This window comes from Anguilla anguilla, chromosome 4 (genome assembly GCF_013347855.1).
Source record: "Anguilla anguilla isolate fAngAng1 chromosome 4, fAngAng1.pri, whole genome shotgun sequence".
Taxonomy (NCBI): Eukaryota; Metazoa; Chordata; class Actinopteri; order Anguilliformes; family Anguillidae; genus Anguilla; species Anguilla anguilla.
In genome coordinates, this window is record NC_049204.1 from 19,993,791 (window position 1) to 20,006,058 (window position 12,268).

The window sequence follows — 12,268 nt, forward strand, 5'->3', positions numbered from 1 at the left end:
TTTGGCTATCAATATTGCCGGGCTTATTTTCCAAATGTTTAATCACAAAAAAGAACTCAAGAGAAAGATGTCAACATTAAAATAAAAAGCCAGAGCCCGGTTACACATTTAAGTGTCTCATTCAACTCAGTGCACTGCCCCTAGGCAGCTTAGTAAAAACTAGTCGTAAATTAATTATATATTGTATATAATTATACAATTATATACAACATACACGCTATGTAAATGGTGCAGTATGATTATTTCCAATTGTGTTAGCGAACTGTTTGGCATTTGCTACCTGTTTAAGTCATGTCTGACAACACTGAGCTGCTCTTCCCATACAAGACCTCCTTACTACGTGAGCTCTCAATCACGGTTGATGGCACCGCAGTGACTGCCACTCACTCTGCCAAGAGCTTGGGGGTGGTCCTGGATGACCAACTGGACCTGAAGGAGCACATCAAGGCAACATCACAGTCCTGCAGATTCCTTCTGTACAACATCAGAAGGATTCGACCATACCTGACGACACACTCTACCCAGCTGCTCGTCCAGGCTACGGTGGCCTCTCGCCTTGATTACTGCAACTCTCTCCTTGCAAGCCTGCCAGCTTGTGCCATTCAGCCACTACAGATGATTCAGAATGCGGCTGCCCGACTCATCTACAATCTTCCCAAATTCTCCCACGTCACTTCTCTGCTGCGATCGCTCCACTGGCTACCAGTCACTGCCAGGATCCGGTTCAAAGCCCTGACCCTTGCTTACACTGCAGCCAACAGGACAGCCCCCATCTACTTGCAGGACATGATTCAATCCTATGTGCCTGCTTGACCACACTGCTCTGCAGTAGCAGGGTGCCTTGTATCCCCACCCGACCAAAGGGATCACAGAGCTTCTCCACCCTAGCTCCCCAGTGGTGGAACGAACTTCCCATCCCTCTTCGAACCTCCCCTTCACTACCCATCTTCCACCGTGGCCTGAAGACTCAGCTCTTCAGACTATACCTGGACTAACTACCACCATCACTCTAAATCCCCCCCCCCCCCCCCTTTCATGACACTTCTTACATGTTGCCCCATCCCAACACTTTTTGGTAATTTGTATTTAATAGTACAATACTGTAGCTTATTCTTCTGCCTAGTTGGCTTTGCAGAGGTTAGGCCTGAATAGTGTTCACTGTGTGAACTAAACTGTGTTCTTGGCTAGAAATAGCTGTACAAAATAAGTATTGTACCTTATCGAACCTGTGTTTAGTAGTTGTATATGACCATGAAATGCACTTTTTGTACGTCACTTTGGATAAAAGCATCTGCCAAATAAAAATGTAATGTAATGCACTTGAAATTCTGCTTATCTGTCCGGCAATCAGTACGTTTTAAGAAAAACTATAGGAAATGATGTGTGCCATAACTGCATCCTGTCCTTGAAAAGTGACAGAATTCACAGAAATAAGACAACCACCTAATGTACCCATCTTCATAATTTTTCAAACGGATGAACAGCAGAGAAAGTAATAATGTCTCACCGTTTGTTGATGCCCACTTACCCAATAGAGACGGAAGAGATGCCCCTAACCAACTTGTCAATCAATACAAACTTTCTTGGGGACGAACAGTAAGTTAAGAATTAATTTAACAGGTTTTCCGTACAGACTAATAAACATGTTGAAAACACAACAGACAGTAAACATCATATTCCCCTGTTTTCAAATGTGTTTTAATAAAAATGTTTAGCAATTGTACAGTTTAAGGCACCATGCAGAAAAAAATAAGCTATACAAATGCATGTTCCCTCTACTGTGCCAACGGTAATGTGTACTTATGTACTTAATGGCATTGCTGGTTAAAAGAACGTCAATATAAATACAGGAAAACAGACGTAACAATTAAACAAAAGCCGACTTAAGATCTTAATAAATCCTGCTTTTCACAGTGTTTGTAAACATTGCATCAACAAAATACTTAAGATTAATATTTCATGCTTTAGCATTATGGGATGTTTCCCCCATGTTTTTGGGAGAATATACATCTGCATGCAACTGAATGATGTAATATTTACAACCAAAATTTACCTAAACCTGTATCATTTTAACATTATTATGATTCATATAATAAACATACAATAGAGTGATGTACAATAGCCACTCCTTACTCCGTCCTGTTTCCATCCTATCATAACAATCAGGTTGTGTTTGGTCATGTTAACATGGAAGACATTTGTGGAGGTTTTGGCATTTGGCACAGTAGTGTCCAGTTGGTTCCTTTTCCATTATACAACATTAAAGACCATCGATAGATATTGTTCATATGACACTTGAATCCACCCATCTTGATCAGTGTCATATCTCCTGAACACATCTGTCAGCCTCTGAAAGAACAGGAAGATCACTGATTAATGTTACATTCTACCCAGTTTTTCTAGTGCATGTTCACAGTGTTACAGAGTGAACCAAAAGCAGCCAGCCACTGGCACAGTCTATATCCATAGAAAATCCTCAATGGAGTTAACCTTCAAAAACTTCAACTGTGTTGAACTAACAAAGCAGCATCGGTAAAGGCACTTTCAGGTCTACTAAATATGTTGCTATCAGCAACAAAGCTTTCAGTAGCCTCTGACCAAAACCACCTTTACTTTTTTATTATTATGCTACACCAATGCCTGTATTCAATTAATTAATACAATTAATACAAATGCAAAGGTAACAAACCTTACATTGAAATCATTCAGGATTCTGGACCAATAGTTAGATCTATTGTTTACTAACTATTAAAGACGTTCTGAAGTCATTAACATGACGTGCAATCAGTAACTACTAACTAGTGTTCAGTGCTTCACATAAAAATATATAAAAATCGATTAGGAGGAAATAACTAATGTTTCTGTGCGTTTATTTATGAGTTTCATCACTGATAACCCCCAAACCCAAACAATTTGCCTGATAAGTCCTTATATTCTTTGTGCTTGGGACAACAATCTGAAATGCTTGTCCTGGGTTCATTCTGAAATAACCAATTTTTCTAGAAACCTTCAAATTAATTTCAAGGTACAATCATACATATATACAGTATATATCTTTATATTTAGCAGGTAAAATACAGTTGTTAGCAGAGCAGCCAAAAGTGGCCTCTAAATTCAAGAAAGCCCGATAGAAGACTTTACCTGTAGTACTATACAACATTGGATGAAGTCATCAAAAGCCACCTGTCCCTTTCTCTGTCTGTCAAATTTCTGAATGAGAGTGGTATAGAACTGATCAGAAAGACGATAACCTAAAAAGACAGTGGGGAAAAAAAACATTATGAACATACAACATTTGTGTTCTAGTTCACATTGAATTTAGGCCACATGCTTTATAGACTTATAGATATTGTCTTTAAAATGAAATACTTTATCTTTAATCTGTTTATTGGTGACATGGGCCACTCCTTATTGCAAAAAAATGCACAGAAATCATGAAAATCCACAATATCACCTCACAATTAATGTTACACAAGGTGATAATCTGTTAATAACACCATTATCTATCAAGCAACATGCATCTCCAAGCATGCGCGGTCATGCAGTCATTACTTACAGCAAAGGTAACTGGGCTGACCAATCTAAACAGGAGTGAGCCCACCCAAGCTTCTCCTTCACACAGTTACTGACAATAAAGGAGGCATACATTGCTCACCAAACCCTGTCAGAGCCTGCTTCAGCTCATTCTTGTCGATGAAGCCGGAGTTGTCCCTGTCATAGGTGCGGAAAATGTTCTGCCAGTCCGTGATGTACTTCCAAACGCCTGCAAACTCGTTGAAGTTCACACCTCCTTTGTTATCCCTGTCAAACATGGCTACAAAAGGGAGGACAGGAAAGTGGTGATGAGCTGAATAGGGTGAAAATTGCACATGGTATAGCTGCAGTGCTCATGGGTGGAGAGGTCCAGAGATCCAGGTTGCACAGTATAATATGTTCAAAATGAACTGGACTTCATCTCCCATCAGCACCTAAGAGAAGCTTGTGAGCTCACCCCTGTTGCTGGGAAGCATGGTTCAGAACTGAGATTACCTTGGATTATTTTTATTTCCATAGTCACATGGAAGTAGACTCCCTGTATACGTTAGATTCAGTAAACTAGCTTGTAAAGCCTCGTTTGGTCCAATGGAGGAACCTTGTTTTTATCTCTGTAACTACCATCTAGATCAGTTACATTTAAATTCCAGTACTGACTAGCCAAAGCATGAAAAAACATGTAGTAAATAGGAGATCAGTTCTGAAAAAGTCCCATTGTTCTCTTCCAATTTCTCCTGATGGGTGGCTACATTCTCCCATTTAACAGAACCAGACAACAAGCAACTATCTGCCATGCAGTTTAAGGTTACAAAGTGAATGGAAAGGCTACTACAGATGAACCTACTACCCTGAGAAATAAAACTGAATAAATCCACAGCATATTTTCAAAGACGACCACACACTTACATATGATTGACCGGACAGTCACCGGATTAAAAGGTGTCCAGGTACCTACAGAAGAAAGCAAGCAGGTTAAAAGAGAACCAGAGAATGACCAACAGTCCTTCACCTACAGTATGCAAAATAAATGCAAAGTAAACAGCATTTTAATGTCCGTGGAACCGGGAAAAGGCCATTTCAAAACAGCACTGGTATAGCCATACTTACCACTGTGCGTGTATTTTCAATACTGACAGCGATGTTATAATAGAAAACAAAAAATGAAAGCTGGCATGGTTTTCAAGTTTCTGACTCATCTGACTACAAGGAAAGATCTGCACTTTTTTTCACCGTCCTCTGCATTCATTCAAGAATTTTCCTGCTGAGACAAGCTGAGCAAAAGGGAAAGGTTTCTTCTCTATTTTTTCCAGCCCTGCCCAGTTTCATTGCTGGTTGTCTCTGGGAGAGGAACTGCTGCGCTTGGATCTTGGCCAGAGTGTCTTGCTAGCTGCTGGATCCAGACTCTCCGTGGCTGTGAGATCAGTGCTGACCACAAATGTCACAAAAGGGTGCTGATCCATTGGGTTAGAGGTGTGATCAATTGAGTTATAGGCCGAGACAGGCAGCCTAGGTCAGGTATAGTGCTTTACAGTGCTAGTGTATGTGAATGGGGTGTGTGTGTGTAAGTTTTGTGTGTGTGTGTGTGTATGCATGCGTGTGCACAAGCTGAGTGTGTTATGTGTGTGTGCATGTGCATGTGTGTTAAGTGTGGGTAAGTATGTGTTTTTACGGAGTCTGCATGGGTTTGTGAGTTATTTGTGTGTGTATGGGGTGTATGTGCATGCGTGTGTGCGGGCTGTGTGTGTGTACAGGGTGTGTGGGCGCCTGTGTGTGTATGGGACATGTGTGTTTGTTGAGTTGTGTGTGCATGCATGTACAGGGTGTGTGCGTGTTTGTGAGTCATGCATGTGTACAGGGTGTGTGTGTGTGTGTGTACGAGATGTGTGTGCTGCTTGTGTGTGCATGCATGTGTGTACAGGGTGTGTGCGTGTTTGTGAGTTATGTATGTGCACAGGTGCCAGTGTACGTGCGTGTGTTTACAGGGCGTGTGTGCGTCTGTGAGTTATGCGCTCGTGTACAGGGTGTGTGCGTGCTTGCGAGTTGTGAGTGTGAATTGTGTGTGTGTGTGTCTGTGCAGGGTGTGTGTTTGTGTGTGTGTGTTTGTTTTATGAGTCCTGTGTGTGTGTGTGTTTGTTTTATGAGTCATGTGTGTGTGTGTGTGTGTGTGTGCGCGCACTTCAGAAGTGCGGTAGGCTTGCTCTTGCCTCCTCACAGGAGCGCTCACATTCCCTCCCCTTCCAGCGGCACAAAGGAACTCTGTGTGTCTCACAGTGAGCTCTCTCACTGCTCTCCCCTCGACAGCGCTAGTCATGGAAACGAGGGCGTCCGCAGCCAACCCTGCTGCTCTCCCCCACCACGGTGACACATTCACAGCACAAGGCCTTTCGAGGCCCCGGCTGGCACACGGTTTGGGGCGACCCAGGGTTCAGTTAGGCTAGCCGGTCAGGGGGTACGCCCCGGCCTGAACACAGAAGCGTAAACGCCACAGAGAGAATGCGAGCCGCCGCTTTCTGGGGCCTGCCGCTTTTAAGTGAGGCTACATTTCCTCAAATTTGTACACTGAGAGAAATTCAGGGTTGCCTTAAAAGGGGACAAAAATATCATAAACCTGATCACACAGACTACCTCTGAATTCAAGAGATATGACAGGCCATTCAAATAAGGACTGTTCTTTTGTATAGTATCCTACAGTGGTATCCAGCCAGTGGGCCACAGCACACTGCTATGCCATGAACCCTGCCCAGCTGTGCCATGAAAAATATAGAATTTCAGTGACTATAATAGAAATATATGAATAAAGAGCCTATATGTATTGAATTTTTAAATTAAAATAATCTATTCTTATACATGAAGTAAAATGGCTACAATTTCATCTTAAACCTTATATTTCATTGAAACAATGCTTGAAATCAAACTGTTTCTTAATAAAGCCGAAGAGAACTTATAAAAGTAAGTATTTGTGGGGTTGTCCATAGCAAAGTGACAACATCATTTTGTGGTGTTTCTCTGAAACAGGACAAGCCTGTTAAGCAAATGGCCATTACAGCCTGATAGAGGCGAATAATCGCAGGTCAGGGTTCATATTTACTCTGTTACATGCAAGTAAGCGTTGGGGATTTCTAAAGGAAAAGAAGTGAAGTCCTGCTCCTAAATAAAATGAATCACAAACAACAGAGTCGCAGCAGAAAAAAAACTAGTGGCAGAGCTGGCAGACGGAACAATGACAGCACTGAGCGGCCATTCCCACCATTTCCTCTCCAGATCTGGTGCAGGCCTGCAGGCCTTTATGGTCACAATAAAGTTTCAGGTAAAATGTTTCCAACACCACGGCTTTCATTTTCCATTGGGCCGTTATCTATTTAAACAGGTTTACCTGAAGTGTTCTTTTAATAGAAACAACTGAACTTCTGAGGAAACGGAACTTGTACTGCATTACACATCTAAAATAATGAAGAAATGTGAATGATTTTTTGACCTTAATGCAGATAAAGTAGAGCTACCGTGCAGATTTATATATAGCGCGTGTCAGAAAATGCAATCTACAACATGTGCAGCTGGTGATAGGGAGTGCATTGCCAACAGTTTTAAATAATGAATAAAACATTAGACAGAGGGCTCAATTGCTTTTGGTTTGAGATAAATGTGGTTTCAGTGCCACAGCATTTCAGATGGGGGGGAAAAGCACCACACACAAAAAAAACAGAGATTAGCCTTGGCAGATTTTTTTTTCCACTCTTCTCTTCTGGCAGCCACAGCAAAATGGTGCCTACAGCCCAATGAATCACACATTATATTTAGGGAAAAACCCATTTTCAGCCAGACAAAACTTCTGACAATTTAATATCAAATGTCAGAAGGGTACAGATTATGAATTAAAGTACAAGTTTCTGACTGATCTATTTTAGTTGCATACTGTAATATTTTGGGGAGAAAAAAACACAAAGTGGTGGATTTTCTACATTGCCGCCTCACATAAAAGATTCTGCTACATCGCAGACTGCACGGGATGCCAAGCTAGTACAGCACTTTTGACATTGCGGGCTCTGTTGACCTCTACCCTGATTAAAGAGAAGCACCGCTAATACATGCTTCGCTAACCACCGATGCGACGTCTGAATACAATGTCTCTGAGAGGACACCGGCTGCCACATCGGAGAACTGCTGACGGCACTCAGCAGGGCAGCAGCGCACGCAGGACGCTCGGCCTCGCCTGAGCGGAGACGCGCCGCACGGCTACGCTACTGCAGCGCGCTCGGAAACCGCTGAGCTCCCGCTTCTGAACGAGGCGAAGGATTCGATCGGTGCTCTCATTCAGGCGTCCCATTTCAGGTTAGAATTTCAGCCCCTTGATATGGATTTTCAAAACACGGTACCGCAAAATACTCTGCACCAGTGGCAGTGACCATCTGGAGATCGGTTTCAGGGGAATTGGAAAATAGTGGTTTCAATGTGATGCCACTTCTGTTTTTACTAACACAATAGTGCAGTAGGATGAGCTCTCTTTTCTACGGAGTTCACTAAGACCTGTGTTCCGTTCTGTGGCACACTATGTATTAGCTCCCAGAGATGGTGCTTTAGTCTCACACAGACAATAATAAAGACAAATTATTAATTAATGGAAATAATAATATGTTAGGTTAAAAATGAACACTATAGCCGTGTCCCCTTGGGTGCCACTCCAGAACCAAGGGAGTTGATTTGACTATCAGGTGGTAGACTGAGAAGGACCTTCGCTACATTGTAGAGGAAGCACTCTTCCTGTTAGACTTCCTGCCAACACAGATTGCCTCCTGTCTTCACTTGCACGTCAGCAATTCCGGAATAAAAACAGAACACACCCTCTGGGCTCATTCAAGACCACCAAGAATTAATTCTCAGAGAACTAGGCTGCCACGTGTTTCAAAAGCAGCTTTAATGGGTGCTTTTAAGGGCAGGCCCGAGGAGGCGTGTCTTAGACTGCTGCAGCGCCACACGTACCATTTGATAGTGCTTGCTGAAGTTCTGTGTCTGATATTGAGCCACTCCGGTCCTTGTCGACTCTAAGGAGGGAAACAAAAACAACGTTAATACTTCATTGAGCGTAACAGTCATCAGGCAAAGGGCATGCCTGAATGTCCACAACAAAACTATTGCAATAACTTACGATACAAATCTTTTGCTAACACCATCTCAGAAATGTGACATGTAGCAAAAGCTATCCTCTGTGGCAGTCATGGTACTCAGTGTTAATACAGAATAAAGGGGCATTCCTGTCTGGCTCCTTTAGCACATTCCTCAACAGCAACTAAAAATAGGAGCAATGCTTAGTGCTAATTGGTTAAACCAAATAACTGCACTGTGGGGAATTCCTTCTGTGGTAACCTAGTGACGCCAGAGTTGCACCAATCATCTCTGTATGTCACATGTACTTTTAAAACTGAACTGGTCCAGCCAGATGGCGCAGATTCTCTCCATTTGACTATGACAATGAGATGGAAATCTGCCCCACACAACAGTGTGATAAACGTTTTAGAATCTGTCTTGAATGGAACCATTCAATAAGACCTGCAATCAATTACGTGGATTAAGAATGTACCATAGAAGTTTAAAAACAGACCTCCATGCTGAAATGTGGGTGAATCCAGCAATGACTAATGTGTTCCCTTGGCAATTAAACCTGGCCTGCCTACCAACAAACCTTCAGCAACTGAACATCAGAGGAAACCATCTTAGCAACCATTTTACAAAACACAAAGAGCAAAATTGAAGGCAAGTTCTCCTTGATGTACACATTGTGTAAACATCTTTTCACCTTATCTGACAGGGCACATCTTTTTCTGCACAATTAAATAAACTAAATGTAGCTCTACCTTCAGGCGCAACCCTTGTTTCATGTATAAGCACATATGTTCTGTGTTAATGAGCTTAACATGGCTCATTTTTTCCAGCCTTACTGATGTTTTGTTCATGTTGACAAGCGCAACAGCCCCATTTAAAATGAACAGTTCTTCCCAGCTTTGAAAACATGTAATGGAACATACATTTTAACGGCTACCCTTATGACACAGTTTTAAAAAGTGTCAAGTGTCCTTAAGATACCTAAGAAGTCGATTGTGCCTTCATTACACTCCTTCGGGGGTTAAAAACTATTACAAATGGAAAATTTCCACATTCGACGTTTTTAGTTTTGATGAGGCCAAAGACTCACACGAATTTTGCCTTGATCAGTAAATTGGTATGCTACGATGTCAGTATTTAGTATAAAGCCAGTCTGTACCTTACATATAACTCTAAAGTTTCAATAGGAAAACAGCACATATAACTTTTAGGCTAACTCCACATTCCTGCAAATTACAGAGGAATATTGACACGATGGGATCACACCAGGAAGGGATACGTTTGCATCCCCAGGTTACATGAAGATCGATTGTCATGGAAACTCATGATCATGGACACAGAAGGAAAAAACGCATGACTCAAGTCCTACATAATGTCTTGTCTACGATTGAGCAATGGTCCAAATGAATCATTCACTCTGCCCTTTTGATTACACTCCGCAATCACAGTCACCATCACATGACAAGGGAATTCCAGTAATCACAATCTTGAGATGCTAGCAACGCAAATGTGATGGTACGAAAGCCCGAAATCCAGGCTTGCAAGGAATCATAAACCAACAGCATGAGTCCCCTTTTAGTTCTACCACTGGGAAGAATTTAATAACTTAACATTACGTGTCTTAAGTATCTGAAGCCTGTAGCCTTCAGATATCACGAGGAGGTTCTTCACAATTTTACAGCATTAATCTAACTGTTTTCTGCATGGAAAACCTCTGCCACTCGGATCAATGAGACATACGACTTGACTGTCAATTGCCATAAATCATGCTATCCGTCGGTGACCACGGCAAGAATAAGCACGCCGTACAGCTAAGAGGCGAAGAAATAACGTTACAACTGCCGTTCGCTAACTTTCCATCTCACTGCAGTCACGCACAACTTAAAACGTAACTAGAGCTAGCATTAGCTAATCAACGTTACGCTTCTACGTCCAAGAGGCCTTGTAGGTGTATCCTGATCTTTAGCCAACGTTACAAGAAATCAGAACGCAACAAAAATGCATGTGAAACGAACATATTTCTGTGCCCTATGTCGCTATCTTAGTTTATACAACTAACAATCAGCATTAATCTTACAAGAAGGTACCAAGGAAGTTAATGTTGGGCGACGTTAGTAATACAATTTAACTTGATAGCTAATTAACTCATTACAGTTATTTAACCCACGTCAGACGACAAAGGATAGCGTTAGCTAGCTTAACAACCAAAGGCAATGCAAATTGGTCGGTTAGTCTAGCTAACTATATGGCAAACAGTTTTTCTTAAAAATCTGGCCATCCATGTTACTCCACTTCGTGACGTTGTGCTACAGCTATCTGCAATTCACCCTCGTAACCAGTGCGCTAGGGTAAGCGACTGAATGTTTAAAAAAAAACCTCAATGCGGAATCGAGTTTTACGGGCTTGACTCACCTCTGGAATATATTCCACAGAAAATCTTGATTCGGAGGAGCGTTGTTAAAATGAGGTGGTCTGTACTGACTGTGATAAGCCATTCCTCAATCTCCTATAATCTAGAATTTGTGTTCAGAAAAGAGGCGCACTTGTTTTCTTGTTTTAATTTGACACGACTTTCGTTCCTCTCAGAGGCGCGGTGTGTATGTCACCACTTCCCTATGAATTCAAGCAACGTCATCCACCCACTCTGTGAAACTAAAGCCACGCCCCCTTCTCACAGGTTTTCCCAAAATGTCAACGTAAAAGAAACTGAAAGCTTAGTAATAATATAAAACTGAAAATCTTAAGTGAAAAATGTAAGAAATTGGACACATCTTGTAAACCCAATTTTTCTATACGTTAATAGTAATACTACTCGCAAGTAGTATTGAGGTTTGATAACATAGTAACATTTATTTTTTGTAGAATGTGGCTTAAGTCCATTCTGATTTTATTTGAAATTATTTGGTCGACTGTGAGTCAAATGTTTGTTTTTTTGTTTTTTTTGTTTTTTTTAATGAAAGCAACTGAATTGGTATTATGATATTTTAAACTTTGTAATGGAAATACATGTAATTCTATAAAGGAATGTTAGAAATCATGTGTTAGATGGAAAACAGGCTTTTAATCCACCGAAAACAGATATGCTTATGTTCACAAAACATGAATATGGTTAAGAATTCCGTGTTGATTGACTTTCTTGCGGAAGGGTGTTATTTTATGGAGAATTCTAAATGCTGATGGTACATACAGGCTATCCTGGCATCACGTGTACACCATTAGACATTTCACATTGACATTAAAATCTTTTGGTCGTTATGTGTATATTCCGACCTACAGTTATTTTTTGAGGATTTTTTTGTGCCGACTTGGCTGAAACCTCTGGTAGGCTACATACATTATTACACATTATCCTGCCGCAGACTACATTTGATAGGATCAAGTTGATTATTTATGTTCACTCCTGTCTCTGCCTTTCTGCCTTTGGAACTGGGGGCCAAATGCACCCCATCACGGATGTACAGTTGGTGCTTTAATCTACTGAGAAGTTAAAAAGTTTATTGCATCAAAAATGTATCAAGGTCTGCACAATGTCAAAGTACCCCCATCTATTCACAGAATAATAAATAGGATAATAGCCATATTTCAAAAGGTACATATTTATATGTATTAATAATTTAATAAATCCTAGTACGTTCAA

The 12,268-nt window shown here is 41.3% G+C and overlaps 1 protein-coding gene across 2 annotated transcripts; it reads right to left on the bottom strand.

The window, feature by feature from the left end:
• Positions 1–1,676: 1,676 nt before the first annotated feature.
• On the bottom strand, positions 1,677–11,285 carry pdcd6 (programmed cell death 6). 2 transcript variants are annotated; one of them, XM_035416008.1, is made up of 6 exons: positions 11,044–11,285; positions 8,512–8,573; positions 4,441–4,485; positions 3,656–3,814; positions 3,142–3,251; positions 1,677–2,349 (listed from the first exon to the last, which is right to left on the bottom strand). In XM_035416008.1, exons 1-6 carry the CDS (start codon positions 11,124–11,126, stop codon positions 2,251–2,253), a joined length of 558 nt encoding a protein of 185 aa, XP_035271899.1. In that variant the 5' UTR covers positions 11,127–11,285; the 3' UTR covers positions 1,677–2,250. The 2 variants fall into 2 exon arrangements, with proteins under 2 accessions (XP_035271899.1, XP_035271898.1); XM_035416007.1 differs by having other exon boundaries at positions 3,647–3,814.
• Positions 11,286–12,268: the final 983 nt, after the last annotated feature.